Source organism: Phascolarctos cinereus, unplaced genomic scaffold, assembly GCF_003287225.1.
Source record: "Phascolarctos cinereus isolate Bilbo 61053 unplaced genomic scaffold, phaCin_HiC Scaffold_1;HRSCAF=81, whole genome shotgun sequence".
NCBI lineage: Eukaryota > Metazoa > Chordata > Mammalia > Diprotodontia > Phascolarctidae > Phascolarctos > Phascolarctos cinereus.
Genome location: NW_027555514.1, coordinates 197,545,432 through 197,563,842, shown reverse-complemented (window position 1 = coordinate 197,563,842; position 18,411 = coordinate 197,545,432). Strand labels below are relative to the sequence as shown.

At 36.5% G+C, this 18,411-nt stretch overlaps 1 protein-coding gene across 7 annotated transcripts in view; it reads right to left on the bottom strand.

The window, feature by feature from the left end:
* The window catches only part of BCL2L13 (BCL2 like 13), a 69,764-nt gene that overhangs the window by 45,400 nt on the left and 5,953 nt on the right, over positions 1-18,411 (bottom strand). For all 7 annotated transcript variants that reach the window (XR_002327390.2, XM_021001667.2, XM_078156168.1 and 4 more), the window contains exon 2: positions 11,913-12,101. Coding sequence is in view for 6 of the 7 variants with exons in the window: in XM_021001667.2 (XP_020857326.1) it covers positions 11,913-12,033 (121 nt within the window). In the remaining variant the exon portion in view is untranslated. The remainder of the gene's footprint in view (positions 1-11,912; positions 12,102-18,411) is intronic.

Sequence of the window (18,411 nt, the reverse complement as noted above, 5' to 3'; positions counted from 1 at the left end):
ATTTATTAAACACTGGATTATTTAGTTTCATTGTTTCTGATCTTCCCTTGTTTAATGTTCCATCAAGACATTTTTCTAGCCAACCAAGACCAACAGCTTTTTATCATCTATAAAGAAATCTGAGAAAAAAGAAACATTCTGTATAATAATGACAAAAAGCATTAAAATACATACACAATAAATCATTAAGACACCCAAATGATGTAAAGACAACTTAAATTTCTGTTTTGACAAAAAAATTTTTAAAACCTGAAAAGGAAAGCTATTCCAAGTTCATAGTTGGGGTCAAGGAAATATAGGAAGAATATTAACACTTAACAAACTGATATGCAGATTGAACACACCACCAATCAAAATACTAGCAGGCTATTTCTTAGAACCAAAGTTATAATAAAGTTCATTATGGAAAAAGTAAAAGGTATGACTATAAGGAAATATGAAAAATAAAACTGGCAAACCATAAAGCAGTAATAGCTGCCTTCAGTACCTACATACACACACACACACACACACACACACACACACACACACACACACACAAAACAGAACAAGATCAATGAGAGAATAAAGAACCCATAAACAGGATCTATCAATATGCTTACAAAAACATTAAGTAGGTTAATGATAACAATGAAGTACAAAAACAAATACAATCATAAAACAAAAAGACCTATATGTACAAAAAGCAGAGGAAAAAACACAAACAAAATGCGCTCAACAACTGGGAAATGGCTGAACAAACTGTGTTATATGAATGTAATGGAATATTTCTGCACTACAAGTAATCACAAATAAGGAAAAATTCAGGGAAAGACTGAAAGATTTGTATGAAATGATGCAGAGTGAAGAAAGTAGAACCCAAAAAAAGCATACAAAAACTACAACAATGTAAATTTTTAAAAGACAACAACATGAAGCAAACACATCTCAGGTCAAAGAACAGATAGTGCTGGTACCAAAGAATTAAATTCAAAGTACTCATTCTCCCTTTCTATTAATAGCTAATTAGCTAGAAAAGAAGAAAGTAGCAAACACTAATAGTCAAACTCACTCTATAGGATGCTTCTGTTAAACGTTTTCAAGGTGATTGGTTTGTAAAGAATGTTCATTGTGTTTCAAAATAAAGTATCAATAAAAGGATTTCTTTTTAAAATCTAAGGAATAGAATGACAAATCAATAAAAACTACTGGGAAAATTGGATAGTTCTATGACCAAAAATAAGGTGTTGATTTACACCACAGAGTACATAGCAAACTAATTATTAATAATCCACATTTTTTTAAAATGGAAGAAAAAGGAATAATACAACTCAACTATGGACAAGAACATTATGATCAAACAGAAGAAATAACTGAAGATAAAATTCACAATTTGATTATACAAAGATGAGTTTTTAATACAACAAAATCAATACCTCTAAAATTAAAAGAAACAGATTATAGAAAAATATCTGCAGTAAATCAGTCATTCAACCTCACAAGAAACTGATACAAGATTAAAACATGCTCCCCAGTGAAAGCAGTACACAAAGCATACAGGCATAATCAGGAAGGAAACTATATCAACTATTAGTAACCACATGATATACTCCTCAAATTAATAAAAAGGAGTATTTTTAAAAATCAAAACAAACATAAAATACTACTACTATACTCTCAACAAAAGGGCAAAGGCCCACATGATAAAAACAGAATATTGGAAGGGCTATTAGGGAAACAAGCAATGTAATACATTGTTGTTACAGGGTAACAAGTAAGCATAAACACTGTTATGTGCCAGGCACTGTGCTAAGTGCTTTATAAATACTACCTCATCTCATCCTCACAACAACCCTCTGAGGTGGATGCCCTAACCCTACTTTAGAGCGAGAAAACTGATGCAGACAAGTTAAGTGACTTGCTCAGGGTCACATACACTAAGTGGCTGAGGCCAAATTTTAACTTAAGTCTTAAAGATTCCAGACCAGAACTAAACCACGCATCTGCTACTATAGACTGGTACAAACACAATGTGGCAATATTGCACCTTTTGAACCGCTGCTGGGAATGAATCCCAAGAGCAGGGAGAAAAGGAGCTAACTACAACAATATTCACACTATTTTACTTGTAAAGAAACAAATATGAAGAAGCAAACTATATGTCAAACAATTAAAGAATGACCAAATCTTGGGATATTAATGTTTATTATTGACAATTGCAATGATAACAGCTAGCATTTATGTAGTGACTTAAAGTTGCAAAGTGCTTTACAAATATTATTTCATTTTATCCTCAAACTGAAACATAAAGGGGTTAAGTAATTTGCCCAGAGTCATTCACGTAGTAAGTAACTGAAGCTGGATTTGAAATCAGGTATTCTTGACTCCAGGTCCACAGCTCTATCTACTGCATACCCAGCTGCCTTTAGGTCAATCATAAAAGAATAAATTTTACCTAGCACATACAGCTTCAACAAAAAAATGACCTGAATTTCACTGTATTTAAGATTTTGGGTTTTTTGTTGTTGTTGTTGTTTTGTTTTTTTCCTTTTTTAGGCAACTAGGGTTAAGTGACTTGCCCAGGGTCACACAGCTACTAAGTGTTTGGTCTGAGGCCACATTTGAACTCAGGTCCTCCTGACTTCAGGGCCAGTGCTCTATCCACTGAGCCACCTAGCTGCCCCACTGTACTTAAGATTTTAAAATTCATTAATTCTAAAAAGTATAGTGTTGATTATAAGAATTGCAAAAGTAAGAATGAATGAGTGAATTTCATTACATAAATTCAAATATATATATATATATATACATATATATATATATATATGTGCCCATTTCTTTTAGCCTTCCAACGTACAGTAATCCTTGACTTCACTTTATCTCAAGCTCAGCACCCAGGTACTGTCTTGTCAATTCAATTTCTGTATCTCTTAAATCTGTCCCCTTCCCTCCACTCACCTAGTTACTTTCCTATTTCAAATCCTCATTATATTTCACTTGAATTAAGATCCTGATTGGTCTTTCTGCTTGTAGTTTCTTCCCTTTTCATTCCATTCTCCTGTAATCATCCTGAAAAACAAGTCTGATCATGATACTCCCTTATTCAAGAATCTTTAGCAAGTTCCCTATTGTCTCTGACAAAATATACACATCTCAGCTTGATCAGGGTTAGCGTCTGTCTGTATTTCTAGATTTATTTCATATTACTTCTCTCCATTCAACATGAAAAAACAATTAGAATAGCTAATCATATAATCAAAAAGTACACAATTATTTCAATAAATATAATATTCATTTATGTCAAAAAAAAGAACCTGAAAAGTATATAGGCATAGAAGACTTCTCAATATGCCCAAAATCATACATTTAAAATCAAGCATTAAAATTGTTTCCAATGTATAAACACTAGAAGCTTTCCCAATATGAAAAGTTGGTGAAGCAAAGATGCCTCTTTTCTCCGTTATAAAAAGATAAAAGATAACAGTTTTAGAAAACACTAGCTACAGAGAGGCAGAGCCAAGATGGTGGAGAAAAGGCAGGACTTGCCTGAGCTCTCCCAAATTCTACTCCAAACAGCTTTAAATAAAACCTCAAAACAAATTCTAGAGTAGTAGAACCCACAATAGGACAAGGGTGAAACAATTTTCCAGCCCATGACAACTTAGAAGGACTACAGGAAAAGGTCTGTCTCACTTAGGTAAAAGAGCAGCAGGAGTCCCTTAATCCCAGCACAGGTCAGCAACAGAAGCCCTGAGGCCCCAGAGCAAGTCAGCCAGCTGTGAGGCCTCTATCCCCAGTGCAACAGGCAAGCCGCACAGGCCCTATGACCCCAAGACAGAAAGAGCAGCCACACCAGGCCTGGTGAAAGCAGGAAAAACATCAGGCCCAGAGGCCCCAGTGTAGTGGACCAGAGGCTGGGCTCTGGGCCCTGATGCAAAAAGTTTGGGATAGTGTCCCTTGTGCCCCAGGAGCAGAGCTCAACTTTAGAAGTCATAAAACAGACTGGAAAATGAGCAAAAGACAAAAAACATGGAAAAAAAAACCCCTCAAAACCCATGACCATAGAAAGCTACTACAGTGACAGGGAAGATCAAAACACAAACTCACAAGATGGCAACAATGTCAAAACACCCACATGCAAAACCACAAAGAGAAATATGAATTGAAAAAAAAAAGAGAAATATGAATTGGTCTCAGGCCCAAAAAGAATTCCTGGAAGAGCTCAAAAAAGATTTTAAAAATTAGAGAGGTAGAAGAAAAATTGGGAACAGAAATGAGAGTAACGCAAGAGAATCATGAGATAAGAGTCAACAGCTTGATAAAGGAAGCACAAAAAATTTAAAAAGTGTACAAAAATTCACTGAAGAAAATAACTCCTTAAAAAGTAGAACTGGCCAAATAGAAAAGGAGGCACAGAAACCCACCAAAGAAAATAACTCTTTAAAAAGTAGAAAAACTTGAAAAGGAAGTACAAAAATCCATTAAAGAAAAGAGCTCCAAGGGGCAGCTAGGTAGCGCAGTGAATAGAGCTCTGGCCTTGGAGTCAGGAGGACCTGAGTTCAAATCCATCCTCAGACACTTACCACTTACTAGCTGTGTGACTCTGGGCAAGTCATTTAACCCGTTCGCTTCACCACCCCCCCCAAAAAAAGAACTCCTTAAAAAACAGAATTGCCAAATGGAAAAGGAGTTACAAATACTCACTGAAGAAAATAATTCCTTAAAAACTAGAATTGGGCAAGTGGAAGCTAATGACTTCATGAGATATCAAAAATCAATCAAACAAAATCAAAATAATAATTGAAGAAAATGTGAAATACCTCACTGGAAAAACAACTGACCTGGAAAATAGGTCCAAGAGAAATAATTTAAGAATTATTGGGCTATCCACATCCAGAGAAAAAATTATGGGTCTAAACGGAGATGGAAGCATTTATTTGCTCTCCATTTCCTTTACTGTTTTGTTTTACTGCTTCATTCTCACGGTTCCTCGCATTAGCTCTAATTGTTCTTTACATCATGACTAATGGGAAAACATGCTTAATATGAATGAATAAATAGAGCCTATATAGATTGCATGCCTCCTTGGGAAGAAGGCAGGGGGGAGAAAATTTAAAAATCAAAATCTTATGGAAGTGAATGTTAAAAAGTAAAAATAAATAAATTGTTTTTTTAAAAAAAGAATTATTAGACTACCTGAAAGGCATGAGACCTTGGACACCATCTTTCAAGAAATTATCAAGGAGGGGCAACTAGGTGGCGCAGTGGATAGAGCACCAGCCCTGAAGTCAGGAGGACCTGAGTTCAAATCCTGCCTCAGACCAAACACTTGACACTTACTAGCTGTGTGAGCCTGGGAAAGTCACTTAACCCCAACTGCCTAAAATAAAAAAAAGAAAAAAGAAATTATCAAGGAAAACTACCCTGATATTCTAGAACCAGAAGGTAAAAAAGTAACTGAAAGAATCCACCAATCACTTCCTGAAAGAGATCCCCAAATGAAAACTCCCAGGAACATTATAGCCAAATTCCAGAATTCTCAGGTCAAGGAGAATAAAATACTGCAAGCAGTCATAAAGAAACAATTCAAATACTGAGGAGTCACAGTCAGGGTTACAAAGGATCTAGCAGCTTCTACATTAAAAGGATCAGATGGCTTGGAATATGATATTCTGGAAGGCAAAGGAGCTTGAATTACAACTAAGAATCACCTACCCAGCAAAACTGAGCATAATCCTTCAACAGAAAAAATGGATATTCAATGAAATAGAGGATTTTCAAACATTCCTGACTGATGAAAAAGTCAGAGCTAAATAGAAAATTGGACTTTCAAATACAAGACTCAAGAAAAGCATAAAGGGGCAGCTAGTTGGCACAATGGACAGAGCTCCAGCCTTGGAGTCAGAAGGACCTGAGTTCAAGTCCAACCTCAGACACTTGACACTTACTAGCTGTGTGACCCTGGGCAAGTTACTTAACCCCAACTGCCTCACCAAGAAGCAAAAGAAAAAAGAAGGAAGGGAAGAGAAGAGAAACATAAAAGGGTAAACAGGAAAGAGAAAACAAAAAGGATTCAATAAAGTTAAACTGTTCACATTCCTACACAGGACTTGCAATTCTTAAGAACCGTATCACTATTGGAGCAGATAGAAGGAGTATACGTATACAGAGAGTACTGGTATAAGTTAACTTTGATTGGATAACATAAAAAAAAAATTTAAGGGGTGAGAAAGAGGATTGTACTGGGAGAAGAGGCAAAGGATAGGCAGAGTGGAGTAAATTATCTCACATGAAGAGGTATGAGAAACCTATTAAAATGAAGGAAAACAAGAGAAAGGTTAAGAGTAAGCATCACTTGAACTCTCATAATATTTAGCTCAAAGTGGGAACAACATATACACTCAGTTGGGTACAGAAATCTATCTTACCCTACATGGAAGTAGGAGGGAAGTAGGACAAAAAAAGGAGGAACGAGGTGCTGACAGAAGGGAGAGCACCTTGAAGATGGCAGCGGTCAGAGGTAAAACACTGGTGAGGGGGCAGCTAAGTGGCGCAGTGGATAGAGCACGGCCCTGAAATGAAGACGACCTGAGTTCAAATCTGGCCTCAGACCAAACACTTGACACTTACTAGCTGTGTGACCCTGGGCAAGTCACTTAACTCCAATTGCAAAAACAAAAAAGCGTTGGTGAGGAGGGACAGAGTGGAGAGAGAGAGAGAGAGAGGAGTATACACAGGAGAAAAATAGGATAGGATGAAGGGAAATACAGTTAGTAATCATAACTGTGAATGTGAATGGGATTAACCCACTCATAAAATGAAAGGAGATAGAGCAGATTAAAAATCAGAATCCTACAACATGTTGTTTACATTTGAAGCAGACACACACAGAGGATAGGTAAAAGGTTGGAGCAGATTATGTTATGCTTCAGCAGAAGTAAAAAAAGCAGGGGTGACAATCATGATCTCAGAAAAAGCAAAAGAAAAAAACAGATGTAATAAAAAGATATAAGGAAGGCAACTACATCTTGCTAAAAGGTACTATAGAAAATGAAGTAATATCAATACTAAAGCATCAAAATTGTTAAAGGAAAAGTTAAAAGAGTTACAGGAGGAAATAGACAATAAAAACTATACTAGTGGTAGATCTCAAATTTCCCCTCCCAGAACTAAACAAATCTAACCACAAAATAAACAAGTTAAGGGGGTGAATAGAACTTTAGAAAAGTCAAGATATGATAGAATTCTGGAGAAAACTGAGGAATATACCTTTTTCTCAGTGGTACATGGCAACTACACAAAAATTGACCATATATTATAGCATAAAAATCTCACAATCAAATGCAGAAAAGAAGAAATATTAAATACATCCTTTTCAGATCATGATGCAATAATAATATTTAATAAAGAGCCATGGAAAGGTATATTAAAAATTAATTGGAAACTAAATAATCTAATCCTAAACCGAGTGGGTGGTCAAAGAAGAAATGATTGAAACAATCAACAATTCCATTAAAGAAAATGATAGCAATGAGACAATACACCAAAATTTATGGGATGCAGCCAAAGCTGTACTTAGGGGAAAATTTATATCTCTAAACACTTACATCAATAAAGAAAGAGGAGATCAATGAATTGAGCATGCCACTAAAAGAACTAGACAAAGAACAAATTAAAAATCCCCAATTAAACACCAAATTGGAAATCCTGAAAATCAAAGGAGAGATTAATAAAACTGAAAGAAAGAAAATCAGTGAACTAAACAAAGTAGGAGCTGGTTTTATGAAAAAAAGCAATAAAATGGATAAACCATTGGTTAACTTGATCCAACAAAAAGAAAGAAGAAAACCAAATTACCAGCATCAAGCATGAAAAGCGTGGGGGGGGAAAAGAATATAAAGGGTGAATTCACTACCAATGAAGAGGAAATTAAAGCAATTATTAGGAGATATTTTGTCCAACCGTATGCCAATAAATCTGACAATCTAAGTGAAACAGATGAATATTTGCAAAAATACAAATTGCCCAGATTAGAAGAAGAAACAAAATACTTAAGTAACCCTATTTTAGAAACTGAATAAATCATCAATGAACTCCCTAAGAAAAAAATCACCAGGAGCAGAACAAGTGAATTCTACTAACCATTTAAAGAACAATTAATTCTAATACTATACAAACCATTTGGAAAAATAGGCAGAGTCCTACCAAATTCCTTTTATGACACAAATATGGTGCTGATACCTAAACCAGGAAGAGCGAAAACAGAGAAAGAAAATTATAGACCAATTTCCCTAAGGAACACTGACGCAAAAAATTTTAGTAAAATGCTAGCAAAGAGATTACAGCAATACATCACAAGGATGACATGATATGATATGATATGATATCCTACTATCACCAGGTGGGATTTATGCCAGGAATGCCGGGTTGATTCAATATTAGAAAAACTATCAGCATAATTAACCATATCAACAGAACAGAAATCACATGATTATCTCAACAGATGCAGAAAAGGCTTTTGACAAAATACAGTTATCTATTCCTATTAAAAACACTAGAGGGCATAAGAATAAATGGAGCTTTCCTTAAAATGATAAATAGTATCTATCTAAAACCATCAGCAAACATTATCTGAAGGTAGCCTAGCCATACAAGATCTTAAACTGTATTATAAAGTGGTAAACATCAAAACTATCTGGTACTGGCTAAGAAATAAGAGTAGCGAATAAGTGGAATAGATTAGGTACACAAGACACAGCAGTAAAAGACTATAACAACCTAGTTTTTGATAAACCCAAAGACCCTAGCTTTTGGGGACGAGAATTCACTATTTGAAAAAAAATGCTCATAAAACAGGAAAACCGTATGGAAGAAATTAGGTATACATCAACATCTTACACCATATACCAAGATAAGGTCAAAATGGGTATATGGTTTAAACATAAAGGGTGATACCATGAGCAAATGAGGAGAGCAAGCAGTAGTTTACCTGTCAGATCAATGGAAAAGGAAAGAATTTATAAACAAATTTATGACCAAACAAGAGACAGATAGCATTACTGGATGTAAAAGGGACAATTTTGATTATATTAAATTTAAAAGGTTTTGCACAAACAAAATCAACGCAACCAAGATTAGAAGGAAAGCAGAAAGCTGGGAAACAACTTTTACAGCAAGTACCTCTGACAAAGGCCTCATTTCTCAAATATATGGAGAAGTGAGTCAAATTTATAAGAATACAAGTCACTTCCCAATTGATAAATGGGCAAAGGATATGAATAAGCAGTATTCAGATGAAGAAATCAAAGTTATAGTCTTATAAAAATTTTCTCTAAATCACTATTGATTATATAAATGTAAATTAAAACAACTCTGAAGCACCACCTCACACCTATCACATTAGCTAATGTGATAGAAAAGGAAACTATTAAATGCTGGAGGAGATGTGCAAAAATTGGGACACTTACACACTGTACTATTGGTGGAGTTGTGAGCTGATCCACAGCTTGACAGCAATTTGGAATTATGCCCAAAGGTCTATAAAACTGCACTTATTCTTTGATCCATCAATACCATTACTATATAGGTCTATATGTCAAAGAGATTTTAAAAAAGAGAGAAAAGGATCTATTGGTGCAAAAATATAGTAGTTCTTTTTTGTAGTGGTAAAGTTAGAAATTGAGGAGATGCCTAACAACTGGAGAACGACTGAACAAATTGTGGTATATGATTGTAATGGAATACTACTGTGTTATAAGAAATGGTGAGCAGGCTGATTTCAGAAAAATCTGAAAAGACTAATGTGAGTGAAGCGAGCAGAACCAGGAGAACACTGTACACGGTAACAGCAACATTGTGCAATGATTAACTTTGATAGACTTGGCTCTTCTCAGCAATGCAATGATCTGAGAAGACAATTCCAAAAGACTCATGATGGAAAATCCTATCCAACCTCCAGACAAAGAACTGATCATTCAGAATCTAAATGCAGATGGAAGCATACTATTTTCTAACTTTCTGTATTTTTTCCATGGTTTTTTTTTCCTTTGGGTCTGCGTCTTCGTTCACAAAATGACTAATATGGCAATATGTTTTACATGATTTAACATGTATCACTGTCTCAGGGAGGCAAGGGAGGAAGAAAATTTGAAACTCAAATTTTTTTTAAATGAATGTTTAAAATTATCTTTACATGTAATTGGAGAAAAAAATACTATTTTTTTAAAATGCTAGGTATAGCAATAAAACAAAAGAACAAAACCAAAAGTAAAAACATGACAAAGGAGAGATTTCACTTCCTATTAGCAGATGACACGATGGTGTATTTAAAAAACCTCATAGTCTCCTTTGGTTCTTATTCTTTTTTCACAACATGACCAATGTAGAAATATGTTTGATATGATTGTACATGCATAGCCTATACAAGACTGCTTGCCACCTTGTGGCAGGGAGGAGGGAGGAGGGAGAAAAATATTTGGAACACAAAACCCTATAAAAGTGAATGCTGAAAACTATCTTTACATGTAAGTGGAAAAAGTAGAATAGAAAACTCCACAGTCAATGAAGAAACTACAACAATCAATAACTTCAGAAAGACCAAGGATACAAAATAAGTTTGCAAAAATCATTAACTTTTCTCTACTTTAAAAAATCAGAGAGAAATACAAGATAAATTCAAAGTGGATATATACAAAATGTCTACATCCAGAGCCAACCTACAAAACTACACAAAATGTATATAACGACTACAATATCACCCTTTAAAGATAAACAGAGACATTTAAATTAGAGAAAGATTTGCTGGTCTTGGTTGGGCTATAGCAATATGAAGGGAAAAAAAAGTCATCACTGCTCCCCTCCATGGAACGACATTCCACCCAAACTAGCTTACCTGTTCTCCAAATCTGGCATGGTAACTTTTTTTTTTACAGGTTACACATGTGTAGTCATGCAAAACACTTCCATAGCAGTCATGTTGTGAAAAACTAACTCTATTTCCCTTCATCCTGTCCTGCCCCCCATTTCTTCTATTCTCTCTTTTGACCCTGCCCCTCCTCAGAAGTGTTTGCTTCTGATTACCCCCTCTCCCACTCTGCCCTCCCCTCTATCACCCCCCTGTTCTCTTGTCCCCTTCTCTCCCTATTTTCCTGTAGGGTAAGACAGATTTCCACACCCAGTTGAGTGTGTATGTTATTCTCTCCTTAAGCCAAATCCTATGAGAATAAGATTCACTCATTCCCTCTCACCTTCCCCTGTTTCCCCTCCACTGTAAAAACCTTTTCTTGTCTGTTTTATGTGAGATAATTTACCCCATTCTACCTCCCCCTTTCTCCTTCTCCCAGTATAATTCTCTCTCACCCCTTAATTTTATTCTCCAGATATCATCCCTTCATCTTCAACACACCCTGTGCCCTCTATACATATATCTATCTATATATACATACGTATAATTTTTACCCTCCAGCTATCCTAATAATGACAAAGGTCTCATGAGTTACAAATATCATCTCTCCACGGCATGGTAACTCTTACTGAAACATCTCTTTTTCTGTTTATACAACATGTCTGAAACCCATTCCCACAGCTCAACTCAGGTGCCAACTCCTCCAGAAAACCTTTTGTGGTCCTCTCAGTTGCTAATTTTTCTCCCTCCTTAAAGGATATTGTTATTTATTTTAATATAATATTGCCACAAGTGAATATTCAAGTCACTTGAGGGCAGGGACCTTTTTTTGGTCTTTGTATCCATTCTCACCCCCACCCCCCAGCACTTAGCACAATGCTTTGCACATAGTATGTGCTTACATAAATGTCTGAATTGAACTGAATTAGACTGACAGCTACTATTAAGTTCTGCTATCTACTACTTATCATCAAGCTCACTACATAAAATCACTACTATCACTACCAGTATCACAAGCCAAAACTATTACCTTGAGCTGACAAAGGATCCTGTTCTCGTGGCTTCTCCCTTGAAAGCAGTCCCAGGTAACTGAGAACAACGTATTTTGTTTCATAGTGAAATCCCACAGGCACAGCAACAGAAGAAGCCATTAGGTTGGCTGGCAAAGTTCCACTAAATTCCAGAACAAGGGACTATTCCTCTGGTAAATATGAAAATGCTGAAAGACAGAAAAATAGTTTTGTTAATTTTAAACTCTATTAAGTCAAACCAATTGAAAGAGTCTCACCATTACCATCATAATTAACCAAAAAAAACCAAAGGGAACATTTAACTCTTAATTAACTTTGCTTATAAATGGAGGCCTTACACACTCCAATTTTGGTTCAAACACAAAATTTTTTCCCATCTCTTTCTCATTTCTCCTTTTTTACTGTTTTTCCAAGAGCGATAGGGGATGGTGTTGGTTGTTTGTATGAGGAAAATGAAAGAGTGATTTGCTCAAGAACTGACAGCTAGGAAATGCTACAGGTGGGACCAGAACCTATATATTGGGTTTCCTTTCCATCACACATACCAAGCTGCTTCCAACAAAATGACTGTTCCATTCTTTGTTTCTTTAAATAATCTTGTTTCCATTCAAAACACAAAACAAAGGAGTGTGCTTTAAAAATATTTCAGTGGACTTCAATAGGATAGAGAGAAGTTCCAAAGAACTTAAAGTTAGGTGTGGTAGGGTAAAGAGAGCTATGGTGGGTAAATTTTCAGATTCACAGCAAGCAAATCTTAATCTGACCTGGGACTTGATTGGGTTTGCTGAATTGCCTTTTATCTCTTCCAAAATTTTTGTTACAGGGGGCAGGTAGGTGGCGCAGCGGATAGAGCAACGGCCCTGAAGTCAGGAGGACCCGAGTCCAGATCCAGCCTCAGACCAAACACTTGACACTGCCTAGCTGTGGGACCCTGAGCAAGTCACTTAACCCCAATAGCCTACAAAAAAAAAACTGTTACAAAAGTAGCATTATCCTGTGCTGTCACAACAAAACTGTTGTACATGCATTAAAACTTCCTTCTTTGGAAGATTTTAAAGCTAAGATTAAAAATGCAATACTTTTAGTCACTGAAGAGCAGCTAAGGAAAGCTTTTAAAAGTCTGAAAATCGACTAGAGTATTATATAACATATGATGGTAGCTATGTTGAACTCTCATACAAAACATTCAATATTTTTAAAATGTTAGTAATTAGCCTTTCAAATGTTTTTTCCTAAGTTTGTAGTATTTGCACTTGAGTTATTTAAGCTTAAAACTGCCCTAAGACTTTGGGTACATATATTATTTTTCAGGTCCTATTTCCTTTACATTAGTTCCTAAAGCTTCCCATTACCAAAGAAAAAACATTAATAGTAATACTATACTCCGGGCATTTAGGCTCAAGTCAAACACAACTAAAAGAATAGGACTGGAGAAATATATCGATAAATAATGCTTTGAAGAAACACAAGTTATCCTGTAATCTACTGTGCTTAAATGAAATTACTTGGAAATATAAAATTCCTATATTACTGGTCATACATCCAGTATCTTATTCTCTATAATCAATTATAAGCCAGTCTTTCCAAATTTCTGAATTTCATCATAGCTTATCTCTTCTTCAAATCTTTCTTGGTGGTTCTAAAGTGTCCAACCCAATGGGTAGCTAGGTGGCGCAGTAGATAGAGCACCAGCCCTGGATTCAGGAGGACCTAAGTTCAAATTCGGCCTCAGACACATAACACTTACTAGCTGTGTGACCCTGGGCAAGTCACTTAACTCCATTGCCTAACAAAAAAAAAAAATTTTAACTGTACAACCAAACAAGCTACTACGTGGTTTTTCGAATGGGATTCAAACAAGTACAAAGACAATGATAAAATGTGCTAGACCTAATTCAAGCCAGTCCAGCGGTTCAGGTTTAGGATCAAATTGCACTAAGATTCTCATTGACGATAAAATATTTAACAAAGGGAAATTTACTCAATCAAAAAAAGGATCTTAAGGCTATAACACTGATTCATGATGAGATTCCCCTTTGAGTCCACATCTACAATGGCAGTAACGCCCAGAAATGTATATTAATTCTGACAGCACCTGAAATTTCACCAGGCCTAAGGATCCTTGACTCCTTGTAGCTGGGCTTTTTATATCTCAGGAGTCAGGAAGTCCTATCAGTAAGTATTAAAGAGAAAAGAGTGCAGCCTACATAAAATAATTGCTACCACACAAGGTAAGGTCAGGTTCTCATTAGTATGAATCATGAATAATCCCATGAAGTGGTCCCATTATTCAAATTCACATTACTCAAAGCTATAATTACATACAAAAATATGGTAATTGGTTTCAGCCAATGGAAATTGAAAAATTTTTTAACACTTTTTTATCTCTTTATTAATATAAGAGCAAAGGATAAGAAAAAATACATTTCTGATTCAATTTTACTACAAAATTTTTTTAAAAACAAAATTACTGAATAACATACCTAAAGAGATAAGCCTATACTGATGATAGGATAAAAAGATCTTTATCATTTAAAATATTTTAGCAAGGTAGATTGAGTTGTTTCTTTCTTTAAATCATCATACATATATGCTGGCAGATGCAGAGCTTTATCCAAATCTCAGTAAATTTCCATGCTCAAATTCTCACATTTCAAACCAAATGTACTTGGATGACCTGCTGCATTATCTAAAATCAGCAATACAAAAACACAATTCCACAAGTCCAGCCACAGGTGGCCCTCTAGGTCCTCAGGTGCGGCCCTTCCACTGAATCCAAATGAATATAAATGATTAACTTCATTTACTTCAAATCCACAGGTTCCCTATCCCTGCTAGTAGTCCTTGAAATATTCTTCAATAGCTAGGCTAAAATAAGAAAATGAGTCTTCAAAAACAGCTTTAATTACTCATGTTTTCTTATTTGACTGCGAAACCTAGATCTAGAAAACATAACAGACCAAATCTTGATGGGGAAATCCAAGAAAAAGCCACAGTGATTCATTTTTCCAGCACAAGTAAACATTGGGAGACAGAGAGGGAAGTACACACTGGGGACAGCACTTGGCCAAGAGCACAACATATAGATAACACCAGCACCCAGCAATAGGTTGTACACCAGGGTAAGAGGATGTCCAAGACCCATACTAAGACATATCAACACTGCCTAGTGTGACAGGGATGGGGATGAAATCTGAACACCTAAAAAGAAAAGACCATGTCTTTGGGATCTAAACCCCAAAAAGGAAAAACCCTGAACTTTCCTACAAGGCCAAATCTCTGGCATTTGCTTGAGGCTGTAATCCACTCAACTGGCCTTTCATTCTGGCTGCGCCCAATCTCTCAATTCTATTCCATTACTTCCAGATTGCCCCTGCCCGCTTCCCACCCTTAATCCTAGCTAGATTCCATTCTCCCTTGGCCACATGGTCCAGGTCCCTGGGTTCTGTTCACCCCAGCTTACTGGCTACTCCCATCCAGATCCTTCTTAGACCCCTCCTCCAGTCACCCCAAACTACTTGGCCACTCCTGGATCTCTCCCACAGTCTTTCTGTACATGAGATTCATCTTGTTTCCATTAAGGTGCTCTTAATTCTTAATTAATAAGGTGCTAGATTCTTAAAATCTAGACAAATGCTCAGATTTTTTAAGAGTCTAGCCAATAGCTGATAGATGTTCAGATCGTGAGTCTGGCCAATATGACGGATATGGCTGAAAGAAGGCTTGCGTCAAATTCTTTCATGCAGGACCTGCATCTCTTGCTCTTGATATTTTGGGGTCTCAGCACCCCTACACCTCTAAACCTTAACAACAGGTGCCAATTGGAAGCTTTGTCATGCATTATTACCCAGTTTGAGCAGACCAGAGCAAAGGGAGAAGGACCTTCACCTAGAGATGGTAGTCCAGAGTATAGAATAGTCATAGATCTAAGGTGCTGTACTGACATATGAACAAGTTCAGAATTAAGAAGAAACTGTGTGACTCTGAACCAAGGAGTAAAACAGGGTCTCAGTTCCAACTTCTACCCTCCCCTGAAGCCTGCAATTACTTGGAAAGGAATTCCAAACCAGAAGGGGGCCTGCAGTTCTACCACTCTGAACCCATAGAGCTTCCCAGATGGCTGACAGTGGCTGAGTCCAGCAACACTCTATTGTTGTCAGACCTAATCCCAAGTCAAGAACTTCCAGAGCTCAGATCAAAGTGGTTACACTCAGACTTTGCCCTGATCAGACTACTTAGAGAGCAGTGAAAGCTTGCATGCCCAGAGATGTTAGAATGGTACAAAACTCAATACACAAGAAAGGAACAACAGGATCAACCTCCACTTTCCCTCAAAAAGTACAAAGGAATCAGCCCAAACAGTCAAGTCTAAAGTTGGGAAGTAGGCTGAAAGAAACAATAAACAAACAAACAAAACTCCACATAGAGAGCAGTTAGGGTGACTGGGTTGTTTATGACACAAACCGTAGAAGAGAATGACTTCAAACATATACAAGAAAAGCCTCTAAAACAAAAAACCAAAACAAACGAAAAACCCCACAAACAAATCCCACAGCTTGGGCAAAAATTCAACTAAAATTCTTTGAAGAGATGAAGCAAGAGTTTTAAGAAGAGTTTTTTTTCTTTAAGAAGAGTTTTTAAAAGTGTTTAAAAAAATTTATACATGAGCACAATTAGGGTTGAAGTTCAAACACAAGAGAAACATAAAAAGATAAACAAAAAAAATAATCTTAAAAGAATAATCAAAGATAAACTATTGACACTCAAACATGGGAAGAGGATTCATGTGTCCCCTCTGAATCCTATCATCACCAGGAATCAAAAAGGGAATCTAATTAGACAGAATGCCTAGGAGTGGTTCAATAATGTTTTGATAATCTTAAAAGAACAGAAAAGGTTAGGGAGAGGAGGAAGGCAGGGGAGAAGTGAGGGAACGTTAGGAAAAGTTATCTTACAAATCAGAGTATACAAGTAGAAGTCTATACAAACAAAGACTCTTGTCTGAGAAAAATACTCATACATATACACACATACACACTAAGCTGGGTAAAGAAACACATTTCACTCAACGTGGAAATAGAAGGGAAATGGGAGAAGGGAAAGCTAGATGAAAATGAGATTAAGGGAGTGGATTATTTCTAAGTACAGCAAACTCTGAAGATATAAGAAATATTTGTAGCTCTTTTTAGATGGCATAGAATGGGAATTTGAGAGAGTGACCATCAAACGGAGAATGGCTGAACAAGTTTTGGTATATAAATGTGACAGAATATTCCTGGTTTTAGGGAAGCCTGCAGAGACCTGTAGAAACTGATGCTGAATGAAGTGATCAGAATCAAGAGATCAATTTGTACAATAACAATAGGGTAAAAACAAACTGTGAAAGAATTAGAAACTCTGATCAGTATTAATAACCAACCATAATTCCTGACAACTAATAATGAAACATACTACCTACTTCTTGAGGGATGAAAAGACTGAAATTGCAGAATGAGATATATATTTAGATAGATAAATGTACAGATAGATACATATACATATATACACATTTATACGCACATTATATAGATTTATTTGTTCTTTGGACACAGCCAATGCATAAATTTATTTTGCTTGACTTGAAATGTCTTCAACAGAAGTTTTGGGGGTCTTTTCATCCCCCATTGGCAGAGGAGAGGATTTAGGGTGATTGAGAAGGTAGATTTTTGCTGACTGAATACAACACATAATTTTCTAAAAAAAGAAACACCATGTGATAGAAACACTGTACATATTCTGCCCCTCCCCCATTAGATATCAACCACTCGATAACCATTTTTTTAAGTACCTACTATACATATGCCAGGAACTGTGCTAAGTGCTGAAGGTACTAGGACAAAAGTGAAAGTCTCTACCCTCAAGAAGCTTACATTCTAATGGGGAAGACAATACGTACATGAGATGTCCTAGTGTTTGGGGACCACTAGGACCTAGCCAACCCCTTTTCAGGACTGCTCATCTACCTTTGGCGTCCACTCTCACCTGAGGCTCCAAAAAGCTATAGCATACATAGCAGCCACACTCCGGTAAATGGTCTCAGCAGACAGGCTAAAACAAGCTGAAGTTAACCAATGTGCCTCAAACCTCTCTTAGGGGGATGTCTACCCCAAGCATGTAAAGACTTTCCCCAGCAGAATGGGCAGATGAGAACAATTTGTTCCAAAGGCCATGAAGGCTTTCAAGCTTTCTGCTTAAGCAGGTGCTATGGACTGCTTAGAGCTTGGTCAGGCATCCTGGACCACTGCCAGCCATCTTGATTTCTGTCCTGCTACTGGACTTCAACGACTCAGGAAAAGAGTGAAGCTGACAGCTTTGTGCAATGCTGCCTCACTTCAATCCAATTCACAAGCACTAGTCAAGACATCACCCCACGATGTCACTGGTCCTCTTTGAAAATGAAGGACAAAGAACAATAAAAGCTGAGTCTTGAAGAAAGGCAGGGATTCCCAAGGACAGAGG